The following is a 20224-nucleotide window of genomic DNA, read 5'->3' as shown; positions in this document are numbered from 1 at the left end:
AAGTAGACCCACGCTTTGGATGCTTTTATGCTTAGCTTGAATGCTGGCCACTATCCATGCAGTGACATGTTCATAACAACTGGCCTGTATACACTTTACAGCATGTAGCCACAGAAATAGCAGCTTCTTTCAATACAACTTTTGAGTAACTTCATCAAATATGGCTCAAACTCACAAATCACAGTAACAGACTAATAGATAAGACTAGGAGACGTTGTCTAGAAGCAAAGTGAAGAAAAGGAAATTACAGATATAATTAACGAAGGGGAGGACATAGAGGGTATATCGTGATCAAACTTAGCCCAAGAAATAGTTTATGTAACAACTCATAATTAAAGGAGGTTAACATATACAATAAGAGGGGAGAGAAGCATAATTCAACGAGATAAAAGAAAGCTGAAAAGTTAGTACAAGTAATATAAGTGATGAGAAGAACCAAGTGCAATTTTCGGAAAAAAAAAAAAAAAAAAATACAACACAACCAATCTACATAAGTGAACTGGATTACAATATTTAAGCAAAGCGATGCTGAGCTCCTCTAAAATCTAACAATAAGGATGTTTTAACACAATTTTCAATATAGGGAAGTTGCTTGAACTGTTGTAATTCAAACAAACTACTTTATACTATAATTTAAATATTTTCGGTCCATATATTTTTTGCTTCCAAAGCCAAAATATCAGCAAAAACAAAACTTAATGAAAAGTCCAAATTCAAAAACTTCGCTAAATTAGAACCTAGACCAGTTAATCACTTGAAGCACCATCATCCTCTGCATTTTCACGCTCTGCAACAAACTTTTCAATGAGCCTCTTACTCTCCCCGTCGAGAACAGATCTCCTGGATGAATCACTGCTAGTCTGACCATCATTAAGCACAGGATCCGAATGACAGAGAACAAGTGCGACACCTAAAGTACAAGAATTGAAATCAGTCATCTATAACTTTATACTAAAGGCGAAACCAGGAATGACACATGTCATCTCCTGGTTAAAAATTTTCCCTACAAAAGTTTTTTTTTTTTTTTTTTGCCAAAGCTTCTTAGAGAAGTTTTTAACACAAACTATTCAATAATATTTCGCTTCCTGTTTTATAAGTATATTCCATTTGTACACAATTAAACAAAGATATTATTTTGCTTTCAAAAAAAAAAAAAAAACAAAGATATTATTTTTTTTATACAATATTATGCAATAATTGTTTTTTAGCTATAAATTTATGATGTTATTTTTATTAGTTATGTATATATTATTCTTTCTGTTTTTTTTTTTGGTGTTAAGAGAGCCACAAGGGCGGGGGTAAGAATCGATCCAAGATCTCCCGGAACCGGGAGGGAGTTCTAACCATTTGAGCTATCCCTCACTCGCATTCTCTCTGTTTTCTTTAGTGTGATCAATTTTTTTTAATTTTTTTTGTAATTACAGAACTTTTATCCTATTTTGCAATTAAGTTTAATTTTTATAATTAAATAATAATGCTAAACTAATGATAAGTATTAAGTTTTAAAAATTACCGTGCATGGCACGGGACTTAACCTAGTAAACAATAAAAACAGAAATCTGTCTTTCATTAACATATAGGTCATATACCACTTGCCAGTTGCCATTTAATTGTTGTTGCTCATAAGAAAATAACCAAGAATTCACTATTTCTACTGGCACCGTTCAAAAACTAACAGCATAGTGCCATTAGAGCAAAAACATCAACAAAAAGAATTCAGAAAGAAGAGTATACCTTCAGGTGTGCATCGCTTTCCAAAATTGCTCAATCCCACATAGTTTGCTTTGACAGCACCATTATTGTATACCAACAGTGTGGGTAAATTACAATCAGGATAGTTAGGAATACAATCCGTAGATATTATCTTGACAAACTTTGTAGCTGGATATCTCTTTGCTAGCTCTTCCAAACATCCCATTAACATCTCACATGCTGCAAAGCTGCCAGTGTGATGAAATTTGAAACTTAGATATACAACACAAACCAAATTCATAATATTAGCAATCAACAATTGAACAAATAACACGATGCATACAATTGTTAGTAAATTATGTCCAGAACAACACCAAATACAAGCCTTTCTTTGCAAGTGGCACCGTCAATTCGGATACATCAATCATGATTTCATGAATCAGAGCAAAACAGTGACTTAATGATATACAAATAGGCCATAAGCTATCATTCAATCAATCAATTAATCATTCAAATGCTATCAAAGGCTATTATATGAACATCACTTCAAATTGCACAATCTAATCTTGAAGCAATATCAAACAGCAGAAAAGCATTCCTTGTTTAAGAACTCACCCTTCTTTGTAGAGAATAACAACAACCCAAATTTCAGGGGAAGCTTGAGAGACCTCACGGATAAAATCCGACCCAGAAATTCGAATGATGGATCCGAATTTCGCAACTTTAGCAGCTTCCCTGATCTCAGATAACCTTTTCTTCCTACAATTGAAATTTCCCATCATCGTATTAACAATCAACAGTATTAAATCAAAGCAAAACCCTAAAAAATGAAATCGAATTTGAAATTGAAGTAAGATACCTGTATTCTTCAAGGAATCGATCATCGTCAAGATCATCCTCGAGATCTTCGAGCTCATCATGAGTTTTTGAATCGATCCATGATTTGTCTTTAGGTTTAGAATCCTCGTCTTCAGCCGGAATAAATGGCGGCGGTTTGAACGCCGGTGGTTTTTCAGGGAGGTTTCCGAGCTTGCGTTGGATGTCGTCCCACTGGGTGGAAGTTCCTTCAACGTCCTTGTACACGAAATGGTAATCCGCCATTGTTACTTTGGCACCGACCTTAACTCAGATCCCTTGATCTCTTATCTTTGAGAGTCGAGTCTGCTTCAGAAAACAAATGGGATGTTTATGCCAACAAGGAGAGTCACTTCTCTCTTTATCTCTCTGTGTCTCAGTTTTGTTCCAAATTTCTTTTTGTGAGATGTGTGTGAAAATATAGTCAATAAAAAATTAGATTGAGGATTAGAGGGGGTTTGTGAGCTGGGGGTTATAGTTCGGTGTTTGGTTTGGATTTTTGAGCTGGGGGTTATAGTTCGGTGTTTGGTTTGGATTTTTGGGTCAATCCAAATCCAAACCCAATTATTCGGAATCCAAACCGAACTTGATATAAAACCGAACCAATTCAATTTTAAAACGGAAACTGAAAAAAAATCAAACCGAATTAGATTAAATGAGATAAGAAACCTTTTTTCAATTGAAATCTAAATGAGTGTCTAATTAACAAGATTTAAGAGAAAAATCACAAACTTGTTCAATGTTGCCCTTAATATCTTCATTGAGAAAGATTTTGTGTGTTGGTCTTTAGGTAACTTTTATTTTGTTTGGACTCGGAAAAATGAATGTAATTTAATTTTCAAAAATAATTTTTTCTGCCTAGTCATCCGCCTCACCGGGGTTGAGCGTGCTCTTAAAGTAATGCTATCGATTCTAATTTATCTTCTAGGGTTGTTGATTATTTATCGAAACATACACCAAAAGATAACAAATACTAAGTACGTATTATTTTTCTAAGCACCATCCACTTCTGTTATTAAGCCAACGAGTCAGATCAGATTTAATTTATCATCCACCTCACCGCCAGAAATTTTTTGTACCATGACTCATAACCAAGTAAGCTATACATGAATACACTTACCAGTTCAAATCCACAACTCCAATTGATTATCATTCATTTGCATCCATGATTAGCCTACCACCAATTATGACTGTTTAACACCATTCTCATGAAATTTGGGGTCTACGATAGAAATGCCAATACTTTGAGACAGCACAACATTCTCATGAAATTCAACAGACAACAGATGTGCATCATGTTGAGCAACACTTCACAAACATGAGATGCAGTGTTGATTATATACACCATGCCCCACTATATCATGTCGAACTCAACTACTCATCACTACATATAGAAAAAAAAGCTTTCCAAACTCCTTTGTCTTCTGACCAATAAATAAACCATATCAGAAGCAAACCATTACCATTATAAACTCTTTTGCAGATTAGGAAAAAAAACCCATTTTCAAAACTCAGGAATCACCTAGATGTTGTTAGCTACAAAAGCCACTCTACCATCAAAAGCATGATGTCTAGAATTCAAATGTCCTAAGCAACCAGTTGGTGGAATTCCACACACAAGTACATTACCATGCAATCTTTGATATCCAATTTCAATACCAAAGGTGCATGTTTAAACAAGCATCACCGGATCACCCATATCCTTCGCAATGACAGCAAAAAGGTTGAAAATGAATGGTGTAGAAGCTTTGCAAATTCTTGAAACATGAAGGCACTTAAGAACCCCAAAAAGGTCAATACTAACACATTGACCTTTCAGACTTCTGCATATAAGCACAAAATCCTACCAGAAAGCCCCTATAAAGGAAAATGTATTGCTTGGTCCTGAGCAATGATCTTTTCTCTCACACTGTAAATGTCCGTCATACATCTAACTCCCCAAGATTTCGAGATAAAGAACTTACAAATGTGAAAACAATTTTTCATAAAACACTACAATCCATATCAAGTTATCAACCATCTTACTGAACAATGATAGTAGCTCAGCCTCCATCTACTGCCCTCCCTCTATCCACTTGCATCATAACTAAGAAATTTCAGCTAACTTCTAGCAAACAATTTCTTGCAAGTGTTACAACCTCTACAACTCCCAAAATAATCCTCCAATCCTATCTACGTCATTTCTCCAAGAAAAATTCTCATACCCAGACGAGTATTTTTTTTCTCCCTCAAGTAATTACTCTTCAGCCCTAGCCTGTATTCCCATTATTCATCTAAAAGTGGTTGTCCAGAATCACAGAACTCCGATTAAGATTCTACTTTTACACTCCATTGTTTCTTCCTGCATCACACTCACTGATATCTCCCCTAAGGTCTCAACCTTATTCCCAAGTCCCAACACTTGTTTTTGGCTTATTCCCTTGCCAGTACTCACTTAGTAAAGGTTGGATATACCAATTCATCATAACCCAACACTTAAGCTAAGGCTGTGACAGAGCTGAAGTCTAACTTTCTTTTCCCCATGACAACATCAATGCCTAGGTCAGAATTCTAAAGTTATTGTTTGAGTGCATCAGTGACTCACTTACACTGATTCACTCAAACCCATGGATAGACTAACATATAATGAAGATCACGGGGATTTAAACAGGCAGAAACAAATTCAATATGGCAAGAATTCAAAGTTTAAACCTCCATTTAAACAATGACAGCAACTAGCTAGCAACACTAATTCCCACTAAACCTCACTCGAGTACAGTCTGCCTTGGTGTTACTAGCATGAATGCATTCACATAACATACCCTTATCCAAAGTAACATATAGCAAGAGAAACTAAACAAAAGATAAGCCAGAGAGCTAGAATCAGCCACTGAGCATCAGCATGAACTTTCAGAGTATAACTAAGCGCAAATAAAGCGATTAGCCTAATAACAAGGTCCTGAGCATTAAACATACGCAAACAACCATCTCATCCCAGAGAAGATTTCCCAATATTCTAAAACTGAACTAAGATCAAATTACAGGGGATATCACACAAACAATATTGTCAGAAGGATGAGCTACTAGTCAATATGAACAGAGCAAATCATTTAGCAGACCATCTACCATAAATCAACAATCAGAGCTTGACATATAATAATTATATTAACTTGTAAGCCATTCAGAATTCCAACAGATTGTTAAAGTTTGGCACATTATACAAGTTTTCAAGTGATTAATCAACCGTTCCAAAAACATTCAAAGAACTGCAAAAATTTATTTGAATTGTATGCATATTACAATTAAGGTTCCAACACATAGTTATCAACCAAGAATAAACAAAATTCAGATGAAACTAATCCCCAGAAATATTCACCAATTTACAGAGTACTTCACAAACACATTGCAGATTAATCTCAAATAAATATCAAAATTCAAAACATTTTAGGGATTATAATTGAAATTGAAACAACAAAATAGTAAAATCAAATGACACAGAGACTTCACAATAGCATTTCCATTAATTTGTAAGAGTAGATACATCATAACCAAGTCTATTCAAAAGACAAAATACCACCATAATCCAGTTCCACATTTACCCAAATTTCAACAACCAAACCCTAATTCCTACCCTTGGTAACAGCCTTAGTACCCAAAATCAACCCAAAATCAACAAAAACACCATTAAAACCTAATTTAAGAGCTAGTAAACTTGGTAACAGCCTTAGTACCCTCAGAAACAGCGTGCTTAGCCAATTCACCAGGAAGAACAAGTCTCACAGCAGTCTGAATCTCCCGAGAAGTAATCGTCGGCTTCTTGTTGTAACGAGCGAGTCTAGCAGATTCCTGAGCAAGCTTCTCGAAGATATCATTGATGAAACTGTTCATGATACTCATCGCCTTGCTGGAAATTCCGATGTCAGGGTGAACCTGCTTGAGAACCTTGAAGATGTAGATCTTGTAGGTTTCGACGCTCTTCTTGTGACGCTTCTTCTTCTTGTCTCCGGCGGCTGCTCCGGCCTCCTTAGGAAGCTTCTTGCCGGCTTTTGGCTTCTTCTCCGCCGGAGCTTTCTCGGCGGCGGCGGCCTTCTTCTCCTCTGCGGGCTTCTTCTCGGCGGGCTTCTTCTCTGCTTTGGGCGCCATTGATGAGATGAGAGAGAAAACTTGAGAGTTTTTTGGGGTTTGAAGGTTTGATTTGTGAGTTAGTTAGAGAGAGAAAGAGAGATGTTGCGGTGTGATGAAGAAATGGTTTTGAGATCTGTATTTATAAGGAATAAAGGTTTGATGTTATTGGAGGATGAGGGAAGGCACAGATTGCTGATGTGGCTTTTGGTGAATGCGTTGATTTTGTTTTGTTGTGAATGTTGATCTAACGGATCAAATTAAAAGGAAGTGAGGAAGAAGATGCTGTGCGTGTTCAGAAGCTTTAAGGACGTGGCGATGTTTGATTGGTTGTTTACGTTTCCATAGGATCGATGACATGGCTGTAAGGTAGATTTGGGCTCTTAATTTTTATTTGCTTGAAAGTTAAGCGGGAAGGATGTGGCGCCCCATTTTTTTACTGTATTGATTTTGGCTTAAAATTTTTGAACTTTAACCCCAAAATTTTATTTGCACTATTTTTATTTTGATTGACATATTTACCAATGTATAACTTGAACTAATAAAATCTTTAATTAACAATAAATATTGCAGTAATAATGATGTGTTAATATTTGAAGACTGTGGTTTAAGACGATTTTAACATGAACTCACTGATTATATTTTATCTTACGTATAAATTATAAACGTCGGTCAAATTGATACATATGAATAGTGTTAAAATCAAATTGGGCCATTTAGATAAAATTGAGGGAGTGTCTTACTAGTTATTGGGTTCGTACATGTGTATTGTGTACAATGTCCTCAATTTAAATCTTATGAAAAATAGCTTAGTTATTAACGTTTAACAAATTGATTTTATATGCAACGCAATGTGCATTGCATAACAATAAATAAAAAATTACATCATCAACTTTAAATAAGTATCATTAATTTTAAATTTACATCTAATGAGTTCAAAATAAAGATGGATCAATATGTTGATAGGTTTAAACTAAAATAATATAAAAGGTAACCAATTGTATGACTATTAGTATCAAATATAATAAGATTTAATTATCACCAAGTGTATATATATATATATATAGTTAGTAGTTATTCAATTTACATAATGGGGTAGCTATAAAAGAGTCAATACGTTCACGAACTACTTGGAAACAAACTCAATCAAAGATAGGTCAAAATTCGTTTGTTAAATACAGTAATAAACAAACTTGAACAAAAACCTTAAAACCGTCAAATAAATAAACAAAGCTCAAACAACGTCATGTTAGACTCGATAATGTCGTAAACAACTCGTGTAAGTTCATTTATAAGATTGCCTACGCTCAATTATAACTCAATTAAGCTTGGAAAATCTCTATAACATTAAAATTACTTTAGTATATATTTTATCTTTTGCTCATTCTTATTTGTAAAAATTACAAATTATTTCATATATACACATGAAAACTTTGGCATTAGCTACTTCTATCAAAAGAATGAGACATTCTCATATAAAATTAAGCTATGTTCACATTTGCTTAATTCCAGTCAGTTTAGCTCCAATCAGTTAAGTTTAGTTTAGCTCTTAATTTCCCTCTCTCATAAAATATTCATTTCAGCTCAGTTCAGCTCCAATCAGTTCAATTAAGTTCAGCTCAGCTCCATTCAGTTCAACTCAATTTCAGTAAATGTGAACAGGCTCTAAGTGGATGCATTCAAATTTAAAAAAGAATCATTTTTACAATGAATTAGGGCTCGTTTATTTAATTAAGCTCAATTGAAATTTGTTCAAGTCTGAGCTTAATCTCGAAATACAAAATAGTACGTTCGTGACCAAAGCTTCAAAAGGAAAATCCCTGACGAAGTGACGAGTCAAGCTCGTACAGGAATTTTAAAAGCTTGATCGAGATAGCTTGAACACAAATATTTCATATCAAGCTTAGCTCAAATATACTAAAACTTGGCTCGACTCGAATCATTTGCTGCACTAAATTTATTTAACCAACAATAATGTTTGATCAATTTGTTACTCCGTATTATAAGCACAAGGACATACATAAGAGAAGAATAAAATATTACACAAAATAGTGTATTAAGTAAGATATGGGGATGAGGGTATTTTTTTAACTAATGAGTAGCAATTATATTTATAAGATAAATTTGGAATTAGCTAGGTAATCATTGATGCATAGATGAGAAGATTGATATATGAGCAGCATAAATTTATTGTAACTAGGAAAATTTTGATTTAATTGATTTGTTAAAATCATTGATTTAATTTTTTTAAAAATTACGAAGTATTTGATTTACGACTTTGCAATTTGAGAAATTATTTATCCTAAAATATTATTTCATACAAGTAGTTTTTTATTTGCAAATTATTTCAATGAAGATGCGGTAACATTAAAATAAACATTGTGTCATTACTCATTACAATATTACATTCTTATACAAAGTATAAGTTTTTGGTAACAAGAAAAATTGGAAAGGTGGTTGTTTTTATTTCGGGGTAAAATAATGGATCTTCACCTAAACCAACATATCTCACAAGTAAGGTCAACGGTCAACGCTAGGTACGAAGTATATAAAGGAATCTCCACTCACATGACGATTCCATATCGGTACTTCCTTTTCTTCATATTGATTGAAGAATAATTACAATCAATTGATACTCACTTAACATGCAAAGATTGAACAATAACTTCATTCATTCAATCAACAAATCCTTAATCCCATAAATGGGGTCGGCTACATGTGAACTAAAAGTGATTATTCCGTGCAGTCATTGACAAAAGACTTTCTCCTTCATCCCTTACAATCCATGCCCTATCCTCATGCAAATCCATACACTTTATATCTTTTTACCTTATTCCAACCAAGTCATATTTGGTCTCCCTCTCTCTCGTTTAACCCCTCTATGGTCCCAATCTCCCACTCTTCATTATTTATCTCATTGATGATTCCATCTCCAAGTAAATTACGCAACAATAGATGTTGTTGGCGTTAATTCCATCTCATTGATGAGAAAGCAAGCAGATGCTAGAATTTTAGTTTGGAAAGGAAAGACAAAGGCCTTGTCTGGTTGAACTTCAAAAATGGGTGAATTACAAATTTATGGAAAATGTATTTATTGGTAGTCGATTGGTTAACATTTAAATAAAAGTAAAAATGTGGGAAATGAAAATTTCTTTGTGAAATTGAAATTCCTACAAAACACCACCATTACCTTGGTTACTCCAACCTCCCATGGCCCCCATGTAAGATGTGTGGAGAATCAATAGTCTATTAATTTGGTTCAAACATGGACTAGGCTAGCATGCATTGACAGCATACCCAGTTTGACCCATGTAAGTACCAATAATTTACACAGACTAGCTTAGTGAGGACTAATTTCTTAATCCATAACACTGGAAAACTCTGTCCTTAATCCGTTAATCGTTGTTAGTCTGTTATAAATGTTTAGATCGAACCACAGGGAAAATAATCCACATACAAATGTTTATGGAGTAGCTTCTTCATTTGGAGAAGTCTGAGAGTTCTGGCACAACACATTTTAACAAAGCCAAAAGGACTAATAATCAAGATAAACGCCCACACTGATCCGCAAACCTGATAATAATTTTTGACCCAGATATACACCAATGCTTGGCAATGTTGGCATCACTGCCCCCTCTCCTAAGAATTTATGGAGGTTAAAAATGAACATAAAATGCAGTTTGGCGTGATAGACAGATGATATCCAAAGTGACATGAGATCAAAGCTCATCATAAATTGAAGAACAACCATGAAGCAAAGAACTAGAGCCAAATTCAGTAACCTTCATTTCAACTGACAGCGCAAAATGTGCTGTACAAGTAGTTTGATTAATTGACAGATTTAATTGATTTGTTATAATCACTGACAGATTTAATTGATTTGTTAAAATCACTGATTTAATACAACCCCCCCCCCCCCCCCCCCAATTATACATACTAAGCATATTGAACCACACTATACCAGAAATCATTCGACAAATTGAATTATCACCAACAATATAAATGTGAATGTCACCTATATAGGCACAAGATCTCAAGGTCAAACTTGGGACAACTTAATATATAACATCCAGCATCCACCATCAACAAACTATTAACGTCACTTTCTTTTCAAGTTAAAAAGAGTGCGCACGGAAAATAAAACATCTGCATAACTAGCCTGTTGAACTTAACGAGCTCGGCTATTGAAAACATCAAGGCCCATCTCAGTGGGATCAGTTGCCTGCAGCTCCACCTGAATGCCATCCAACTCTCTCTTGAATCTATCTTTTGAACTTGCATAAATCATCTTGCTCCTCACCCTTGCTGTGTCAGGAGACCTGCATTGGACACAGAGAGAAGTGTCAAAATATGTTTGCCAAGACAAAGGTGAAATAGAGAGCAGATTCTAGCAGTTACATTACCATGCAATAAAAAAGATCTTGCTTTTCTGGCAATTCTCCTCTGTCACGAAATCAAAATCATACACAGCATAGCGGCATTCATCAGCAGGAAGAGCGGCACTAAATTCTTCATAGCTTTCAGTTGGCTCTCCCACCTTCTCAACAATTACTTCCTTTTGCTTCTCCTCGATCTTAAAAACAATGAAACGGTGACTGCGCTTTGCTTTCAGCTCCAAAAACCTCAGCTTGCAATCATCGTGCACAGCCATTCCAGAAGCTGCATTGGCCTGTCAGTTGTGCAAAATTCAATAATTATGCCAACTTTACAGATGTAAATCCAAAATTAACCAGGCTACAGTAAACTTCAGCATAATCGCCCTTTAGGACAAGTATAGATGTCCATATATACACAGATAGTTGCTAACATGAGCCATACAATGTCATGTAGATAATCCAATGGGGTAATACATCAACACCATAGATAGTAAAATATTAATTCATTGTCCTAAATTAGATCCTTAAACTCTCAGGTCTCGATAACTCCTAAAATGTACACAACTAAATCCTGTAGAAGCAGTTATATCAACTAAGACTACAACAAACATCATAGACAGACATATGTTCTTTATCTTGTCTGCCATTATTCCCTGCAATCTAAGTGTTCCCATACCTCCTGTGTATACAAATTATAAATTCATAATGTTGGTTCCACGATGTTACCGAATTAGATACGTCATCTTGAGTGATTCAAGGATTAAGGGTATAGATCATCAGCTTCAGTCTTTCAGGCAAATTTTTAAATGTGGGGCACAAACATCTAGCAGTGAACCAATACCAAATTTCAACAAGACATAGTACGACTTTTTCTTTAGATAATCCTAGGAACTATATTAATTGCTAAGCACATAAACTGGGCAAGTAATGTCTTAACCCTACCTTCATCAGACATTGGCCCACAAAGCCCTCATTCTCTCTGCTTAGATCCCAATGTCTCTTCTCTTGCCTGCTCCTCTCATTACACCATCCATCTCACAACCTAGCATAATGCAAGAACCTAACAAAATTTCCAATCCAACAATAACCCCCCTTGGTCCTACACTCCTACCCATACCCTCAATAAGAATTAAGCGCAAATTGGCCACAGTAGTACCTAGTTTAGGTACTCCATGACAAGAGAGTAGAGACAGTCCGACATGGATCAAATTTGTCCACATGTACCCTGCTCTTGGAATGGCCCTATTTGTTTTCAAATTGGCTATGGTTGTCGTAGGACCAAGGTTGCGGAGTTGGGAAAAAGAAGTGTGAGCTGCAGGTGCACTTATGTTGTGCTGTGATATACTGTGATTTGATGATGGTGGGATCACATAAGTACCTTTTATGTTTTGTTTTTTAAATTAAAGCATCTCTACTTTATAAAATGTTTGAATCATATTCATTCCCCTGTGTAGGCGCAGCCTCTGAAATAGGGGAAGCACCAAATGGAAAGAGTAAAGTTGAAGGTGAAAATTAAATGGAGAAAGAATAACTTCAGAAAGTAATATATGCAAGTGCGATCGAAGTATTCAATGCCTAATTCCGATTCTTCGGGACACCACTAACAGAACCAAACCAGCTCCTTAGACTCAACTCAAACCCTAATCAATCTTTCCTAAACTCCAAACTCATACACACAATTTTGATCTTAAATCAATTAAAAACAATCGATTTCAAAAGTTAGTCTTATCTTAAGCAACAACTATAGCAGCATGCAACAACTTTATGCTAAATCATTAAAATCAAGCGAGAAAATAAAGCAACATGCATAAACTATAAGCTAAATCATTATAATTAGGCAACATCTTAAATCATTTTTCAATCAATTAACAAGGCAATTATTACATGATCCACCAAGCTCAAACAAAACCAAATCGAAAAGAACAAAAAAACGAAAATTGCATGAAAAATCAATCCAGCTTCAAAAATACTTCAATAACACAAAATCAACAAATCCATCATACAAACAGCAAGAATTCCAATACATCATAAGCTTAATTGAAGAAAACAAAACCAAACACAGATCCAAAAGCAAAAAAAATACTCAAAAATCGATGCAAAATTAAGCTAAAAAATTCAATTACAGATCAAAAACAAAACCTAAAAACACGAAATTAACAAAGGAAGATGATTGATGAAGTTACCATGATGATGATTGGATGAAGAACTGAAGAAGATGAAGAGGAGAGAGAAAAATGAGGGAGAAGAAGACAGCGTAGAAGTGAAGTCGGAGACGAAGAGAAGGAAGATAGTCTTTTCTCTTTTTATAATTTTTTTGATTTTTTATTTTTGATTTGATTTAATTGGGTTGGAATATATTTTGATGGGGTCGGAAAATAAAGGAGGTTTTTATGGAGGTTAAGCGAAGGAATCGGTGACCCTCTTTGGGCTTGTGGGAGTTGTGAGGGGTGGCAGAAATATCAATGATGATTTCATATGCGTGACAACGGTGAGATTGGGGAAAAGTCGGTTCGGCCAATTAGGTTTTGCCACGTATGTGGTTTTTGTGTGTTTAAAGTGGTTTTTGCCCTTTGCTTTTGAGGTTTTAAAGTTCATCTTTTGCTTTGATTTTGAATTCAATTGGAAATGGAATTGGAATGTCCTTGATTTAGATTTTTAAATTGAATTAGATGTTGGATCAATGAATGGAATTTTATGGATGGTGTGAGGGTGTACTTGAGTAAAAGTATTCATATCCCATTCGTTTTAGAATGATTGCAACAATTTGATTGATAAATCTATTAAATTGTAGTTTTAATCATTACTCGTATTTTAGTTAATCTGAAAAATTCATGTTTCATTAGGGTCTGTTCACATTTACTGAACTGGGCTAAACTGAACTAATTGGAGCTGAACTGAATTGATTGGAGCTGAGCTAAACTAAACTGAGCTGAAATGAATATCTTATGAGATAAGGAAATTAAGAGTTGAACTGAACTGGACTAATTGAAACTTAACTGAGCTGATTGGAGCTAAACTGAAATTAAGTAAATGTGAACATACCCTTAATTAGTTAACACATGAACACATCCCACCAAACTAATGACTGGTATAAGGGAGTGATCACTCTGACTCGGATATTGAAGTGCAAAATCAAAATTTTGTACTTTTCTTCCACTAACTCACCCAATCAAATTGATAAACTTAACACTGGTGACATATGTAATAAATATCTCAATTTATGCTACTAAAACCTCTAGTCCTTTATACGTAGGAATTATCATATTTCAACACAAAAAAAGGCATTTTCACTTATATGAATATGACATATAGTGATATTATTATCATTCTTTTGTGGTACATGTGTGGTTGTTGCCTTGCCGGTCTATCAAGTTTATTCAAGTCATTCTATGTGATTCATGCCATTAAGCTATAATTGACTCTAATGAATCAAAGCTAAATGCTATGTAGTAAACATGATGACTAAAGATGTGGAATTCACACCTCCCTACCTAAATAATCAATAGTGCACTCAATATTTTTGGCATTGTAATTGAAAATATACAAGTACAACTTTTAAATAAGTGAAAGCCGTAGTACAATTTAATTATTTTCGGCGAAAAAGAAAGGGTGTTGTTAAACGTTGCTCTCCTTTTACTAGGCATCGCTCGCATTTTTTTTAGGATTATTCATTTTTACCCCTATCAAATAAATACCCACGACTCACTCCACGACATTCACAACTCTCATACTAATATACAAAGATTACAATAATAATATGCAAAGATTACTAATATACAAATATTACAATAATAATATATAGAGATTCTAATAATATACAAAGATTACAATAATAATATACAAAGATTCTAATAATATACAAAGATTACTAATAAACATAGAATACAATAATAATAATAATATTTAAAAAAAAAAAAACCAAGACATCCGCCCAAAATTTTAGGATCCACCTAGGTGGATCCTAATTTTTTAAGTGGATCCACTTAAAATTTCCGGATCCACCTAGGAGGATCCACTTAAAATTTCCGGATCCACCAAGGAAGATCCGGAAATTTTAGGCGGATCTCCCACATCCGCCTAAAATTTCCGGATCATCCTTGGTGGATCCTAATTTTTTAGGCGGATGTTTTATTTCAAATTTTTTTGAAAAAAAAGTACGACTTATAGAATCCTCCGACAAACCTTCCGGTATCTGAACGTTGTCGTCATCCATCGTCGTATACCCGTCGCTAATGCTTAATAATTTTTTTTTTGTAAAAAAAAAACTCTGATTTTTAGTGGTAGATCGAATGTGGTGGGGTCGGATGTGGTGGGCCGGGGTCGGATGTGGTAGTGTCGGGATTTTTTTTTACCACGTAATAGTAAGTAGAGGGGTCGGGAATGATATTATACCATTATACACTACAACTTACACAAAGGGCAATATCGTCCTTCCATGTCAAAAAGGGAGCGTTAGTATGTAAAATGGGAGCGACGTTTAGCAGTTCATTAGAGACGGACTTTGGCAATGAAGATCCAAGTTAAGTAACCATGGTTATTCACGACTTACACCTAGACCTGTTAGAGGTATTTGAAAACCGATTAACTAGAGAAATGGATTGAACTCAATAAGGAGAATTAGTTGGTCTTTGGTTCGGTCGAAATATTGTTAAAACCAATGTTGGAACAAATCAATTTTAAATTAAATAATACATCAAAAAATATACTTCATACTACATGGCTTTTTTCTTCCTTTAGTGTATTTTTCTTTTAAATTCATGTACTGCCTTCGGTCCAAGTTAGTTGCAACTTTGAAATATTTTATATCTAACAAATAATACCCAAAAGTTGCAACTAACTTGGACCGAAGGTAGTAAATATAATAATTAAGGTTTAAACTCATTCAGATTAGTTCAGCCCAATTTTAAGACTTCTGAACAACCTTATGAATAATCGCTTTAATCAGATTTACTTATTGATGATTGAATATAAAGTTGATCACATTAGGGCTGGCCTAGTTATGGGCAAAACTGCCCATTCAACATTTTTTTTATTTTATTTTATCCACTAGCATTGGACATGTATTTCTAAGTTTTTTACTCGCAATAGCTCCCTCGGGGGGGGGGGGGGACCTTGCTCATGCCAAATACGAGCTCGTCTTCGGCTGTCGTTCAGTGGTTGTTGGAAGATCAGCTCGGAATGATAAGACGATAATGGTTGTGTAACTGGGGACTTGCCGACCCTTTCAGAACCAATTCACCAATCAACTATATTTTTTTTGGCCTAGGGTAGAAAACCGATAGGCCCCTTGACCCGGGCCGGGAAAACCTAACAGGCAGAATTTGTAGCCTGACCCGGCCCGGCCTTTTGATCGTTGAAAATAATCCTTCTTTTTCCCTGTTATGGTTAAGAAAAAGAACAAGGGGAAGAAGAACGAAAACTCCTGTATTCATCTCTCTCCATCGACTTGAAGTTGCTCTCCACCTTTTCTCTTCCTCTGGCAATTCAGGTAACTTTTTGCTCAATTTGTTGGATAGTATGAGCTCAACACTGCCCTACTGTAATTATATGCACGCACACAAATCTGTTAATTACTTCATAAGACCATAAAGTAACGTATATTGAACTCTGTAATCACTGTATTTAAGCAGAAATTTGGTAGTAAACCCTAAATTGTGATTTGATTTGATTTGATTTGTGGGTATTGGGTACATATGTTTGATGCGTTGATTTTTGTAAGATGGATATTGCTTGCCACATGTTCGATGAAATGCCTAGCAGAAATGGTTATGTTATTGTTATTATTATTCATTTATTCCATTCCTCCTCTTACTCATTGATCATGTTCTAATGTTATTAAAATTGCTGGAACAAAGTGAATCTATTGATGATTATTTTATTGTTTACTTTTTATTGGGTGTTTGAAAGCATCATCAATTAGGTGATATCTATTAGTTTTTGTCAAGTAATTTGAATATCCATTCTGCACGATCATGTCCTTCAATTCAACCTGTTTATTCAAGCAGTCATCTTGTTAGTGTTGCTGGAATGTAGATGTAAATATTTTTGGATGGAATTCGAAGAGGAAACAAAGTTTTCAGTGAGGTTCATGCTTTCCAATCGAAACTTGAGAGTTCCATCACCTCTTTACCGGAATGCTTCATATCAAATACTCCGTAACTAATCTGTTTCCCATATCCTCCCTTAGGGTCCTTTCCTAGTCCAGTTTTCAACCTTTGAGGGTCTTGGATGTAATATAGAACAGATTCTGCTAGTAGTATCGATATGTCCCAAGACAGAGGTCATAGGATGCATTGGTAGGCCTAGAGACTGCGAAAGAGAGGTCTGTAAGCAAGTAGTTTGGATTGGTAAAAATTCATTCTAGGATTCTTGTTTGTCTAAGTTTGTGGGTGATGGCACTTGGGTTTGAACTTTGAAGTTCAGGCTAGTTGAGAATTTGGCATAGTAATGCCGTCTAAGATCAAATCAACATTTCAACTTCTGAGTTATGTAATCATTCTTGTAATTGCTGTAGGAGCTATTGAACACTGGGATTTTAAATACTTTGCTGTCCCTAAGCTCTAGGCTTTACTTCATTTAGCTTTATACTGCCCTTGGCAATCATATACTTTGTATTATCGTATATTGTTGGTTGGGGCTGATGCTTTATACCTTGACCAATAGTTGGCTCATCATATATTAGATGATCTGTGATGGCTAATGAGTTTCCTGTAGCTATACATGAGATTTACCTACCCTCTCTAGATGGTAAGTATTGATAACTAGTGATTGAAAACTAGGTGGTAGTGAAATTAGAAGGAAAAAGAGCTACTTGGTGATTGATCTGCATTTGCATGGACATTAAAAATATAAAAAAGAGCTACTTTCGCTCTGAAGTCAAAGTTATAGAATAGATATGCATTTCATGCTCCACCGTAAAGTTTAATTTGCAAGACCTTTTTTTTTTTCCCCGTTCATTTGGCAGTGAATTGAAGCACACAACTCTGATTCTCTCCACTATCTAAGCAGAATAATGTTGACCAGAAAGCTGTGTTGTGAGCGTATAGCCTACCCTTCTGCAATGCTTCATCTGGTTCGTAATGCCTGTACAAATTTGTTTGTTGGAGGTGATTCTCCCCCTTATGCTTCTTCATCTATCGGTCCTTCCCAATTACCACCTCTCTTTTTAGAATGCAAGTCTAACTAATTATTAAAAATCCAATCATTGTTTATTACTCAAATCTTCTTCAAGCCTTCAACAACAACCAATCCTTTATGTGAATAGTTGTTACCTGCATGTATGGCTCCAGTAGCACGTAAATCATGCTTAGGTTGCTTTTAGTTCAATTACACTTTTTTATTCTCATGGAAAATTGTTGTTGACTTATCAGGTTTCAATCATGTTCTTCCTCTGTGATTAGGGCTTTCTTATGATACGAATGAAACTGTATTACGAGATGCTTTCAAGCAGCATGGTGAAATTATTGAAGGTAATATTATAGTACTAAATACTACTGTTGAAGTTTATAGTATTGAACTATCTTTTTTCTACTTGTTATGTTATTGCTGATTAATGATTCTGTGTTTTATTAGTTAGAGTTATCTGTCACCATGTCACTGGAAAATCAAGAGGATTTGGATTTGTGAAGTTCACTTCTGAAGAGGAAATGGATGGTCAGGTTAGTATCCAATGGCTCACGTCATTTTCATATCTAGCAACTGAAGATCGTAAACCTGTCATTCCTGCTGCTAAACAGGTATTGGATGGGAGGAATATCCGTGTTCATCAGGCTCACAAGCAATGATCGTGATTTTCTTTGATATATGGAGCTGAATCATTGTTGCATGTGCAAATGAGTTCATATTGAGCTCTATCGATGAAATCTTCCATGGAAATATCTGAAATTTTGTTAGCAGCCTTGTGAGTCCATTTGTTGATCTCAAACCCTTGAAAAAGCAAGATAATGCAATTACATCTCCTTTGGATTAGTAATGTAGCTGCAGCAAGTAATTTTTTTTTTCCTCTGTTTTGATGTTAAGTTGTCGAATCATGGGGAAAGGGGAAAAGCTTCTTGGTGCTCTTGTTACAGGTCAATCTCCTTTTCCCAGAGATCAAATTGTGAAAGATGTAGAACTTCCCATTTGATCACTGTAAGTCTGTAATAATGATTTTCCGAAGTTGTAATTTTTGTAATTTCTTGTTCATGGATAAAGGCTGTAATTATTAGTACTTGATACATTGACATTCTCCGACTACATCCTTTCGTGTATGTTGATCAATGGAGCAGGCAAATGCACCTATTCTACTCCAGTTACTCCTTTCATGGCTGAAATGCTTGGTTTACAATTGACTACTCCGTAGTTTACAACTTAACATTGTACTGCTACTTAGGGCCACGGGGAGCCTTTTTGCTCATCTGGGCCTTGCTAAACCTTCATTCTTCAATTTAAACCAGACTTTGGGCTTTGAAATCTATTAATAAATTGTGAAATGAATATAAAAGTTTTGGTGTTGATAAAACACAATATATAATGATGTAAACGAGATTTGATCTCATGTTTTGGGTATCACCTTTCAAAACTTTAACCAACTAAATTAGTTGGTATTATTAAAACGAAGAACAAAAAACATCATATGTGGTACATGTATAATTATTACTCATATTTATTGAGTACCACATGCATACTTATTCAAAAATACACAGTATATATAATGAGTAATTTATAAGATTATGGAAATATCACACTTATGGCTAGAAACAACTAGTCTTGAGTTGGATTATGTCTAATAACCTCTTGCTTCATCTACAAGATTGATGGACAATAGGTTGATCCATAACCACGGAGAAATATGATTGGAACATACATTTGGATAAGAATAGACCTTAATATGGTGGGTTCTCTTCACTTTATTTATTTGATGTTAACTTACATGACCTTAACTTATTAGACCTAAATAGTCTTTATTTTAAAATATTGAACCTAGGTAGATCTATTTGAACTTTTAAACAAAGCTAAAATCGATTGGACCTAATTGCAAGAGTGTAAACTTGAGAGAAAAAACATCTTATAACTCAATATAACCTAGGATTTGATTATAACAAACTTATCTATAACCTAAAACTTATACTTCCTCCATTCTATTAATATTGCAACAAGGAGGAAATTACGCATCCCAAAGCACATTTAATATGCTAAATATCTATAATTGTGTAAGAGTA

At 34.8% G+C, this 20224-nt stretch overlaps 4 protein-coding genes across 5 annotated transcripts; 1 reads left to right on the top strand and 3 right to left on the bottom strand.

Annotated features, from left to right (window-relative positions):
• Positions 1–386: 386 nt before the first annotated feature.
• Positions 387–2942, bottom strand: LOC145617838 (uncharacterized). Its single transcript, XM_081672591.1, has 4 exons — positions 2552–2942; positions 2308–2451; positions 1735–1940; positions 387–910 (listed from the first exon to the last, which is right to left on the bottom strand). The coding sequence occupies exons 1-4, from the start codon at positions 2791–2793 to the stop codon at positions 747–749; spliced, it is 756 nt and encodes a 251-aa protein (XP_081528717.1). The 5' UTR covers positions 2794–2942; the 3' UTR covers positions 387–746.
• Positions 2943–6028: 3086 nt separating this feature from the next.
• On the bottom strand, positions 6029–6756 carry LOC145617375 (histone H2B). Its single transcript, XM_081672067.1, has one exon. It carries the CDS (start codon positions 6667–6669, stop codon positions 6223–6225), a length of 447 nt encoding a protein of 148 aa, XP_081528193.1. The 5' UTR covers positions 6670–6756; the 3' UTR covers positions 6029–6222.
• Positions 6757–10606: 3850 nt separating this feature from the next.
• LOC145618440 (actin-depolymerizing factor 2) lies at positions 10607–13429 on the bottom strand. Its single transcript, XM_081673208.1, has 3 exons — positions 13208–13429; positions 11052–11317; positions 10607–10967 (listed from the first exon to the last, which is right to left on the bottom strand). The coding sequence occupies exons 1-3, from the start codon at positions 13208–13210 to the stop codon at positions 10817–10819; spliced, it is 420 nt and encodes a 139-aa protein (XP_081529334.1). The 5' UTR covers positions 13211–13429; the 3' UTR covers positions 10607–10816.
• A 2889-nt stretch (positions 13430–16318) lies between these two features.
• LOC145618478 (glycine-rich RNA-binding protein 2, mitochondrial-like) lies at positions 16319–19322 on the top strand. 2 transcript variants are annotated; one of them, XM_081673249.1, is made up of 5 exons: positions 16319–16512; positions 17989–18130; positions 18425–18493; positions 18597–18682; positions 18761–19322. In XM_081673249.1, the coding sequence occupies exons 2-5, from the start codon at positions 18037–18039 to the stop codon at positions 18806–18808; spliced, it is 297 nt and encodes a 98-aa protein (XP_081529375.1). In that variant the 5' UTR covers positions 16319–16512; positions 17989–18036; the 3' UTR covers positions 18809–19322. The 2 variants fall into 2 exon arrangements, 1 of the variants encoding a protein (XP_081529375.1); XR_014107920.1 differs by lacking the exons at positions 16319–16512; positions 18761–19322 and having other exon boundaries at positions 18006–18130; positions 18395–18493; positions 18597–18677.
• Positions 19323–20224: the final 902 nt, after the last annotated feature.

This window comes from Chenopodium album, chromosome 26 (genome assembly GCF_948465745.1).
Source record: "Chenopodium album chromosome 26, dcCheAlbu1.1, whole genome shotgun sequence".
Taxonomy (NCBI): Eukaryota; Viridiplantae; Streptophyta; class Magnoliopsida; order Caryophyllales; family Amaranthaceae; genus Chenopodium; species Chenopodium album.
Note: the sequence above shows the minus strand (reverse complement) of the source record. Positions and strands in the feature narration are given on the sequence as shown.

What these genes read in the sequence shown, in the direction of transcription:
- LOC145617838 (XM_081672591.1), bottom strand. Translation starts at nt 2,793, where the DNA reads ATGGCGGATTACCATTTCGTGTACAAGGACGTTGAAGGAACTTCCACC. An exon ending in CGATTCCTTGAAGAATACAG is followed by an intron (nt 2,452 to 2,551) that starts GTATCTTACTTC and finishes TTTCAATTGTAG; the next exon opens with GAAGAAAAGGTTATCTGAGA. An exon ending in GTTATTCTCTACAAAGAAGG is followed by an intron (nt 1,941 to 2,307) that starts GTGAGTTCTTAA and finishes TCACACTGGCAG; the next exon opens with CTTTGCAGCATGTGAGATGT.
- LOC145617375 (XM_081672067.1), bottom strand. Translation starts at nt 6,669, where the DNA reads ATGGCGCCCAAAGCAGAGAAGAAGCCCGCCGAGAAGAAGCCCGCAGAG.
- LOC145618440 (XM_081673208.1), bottom strand. An exon ending in AAGATCTTTTTTATTGCATG is followed by an intron (nt 10,968 to 11,051) that starts GTAATGTAACTG and finishes TGTCCAATGCAG; the next exon opens with GTCTCCTGACACAGCAAGGG.
- LOC145618478 (XM_081673249.1), top strand. Translation starts at nt 18,037, where the DNA reads ATGTTGACCAGAAAGCTGTGTTGTGAGCGTATAGCCTACCCTTCTGCA. An exon ending in GCATGGTGAAATTATTGAAG is followed by an intron (nt 18,494 to 18,596) that starts GTAATATTATAG and finishes GTGTTTTATTAG; the next exon opens with TTAGAGTTATCTGTCACCAT. An exon ending in AAGAGGAAATGGATGGTCAG is followed by an intron (nt 18,683 to 18,760) that starts GTTAGTATCCAA and finishes GCTGCTAAACAG; the next exon opens with GTATTGGATGGGAGGAATAT.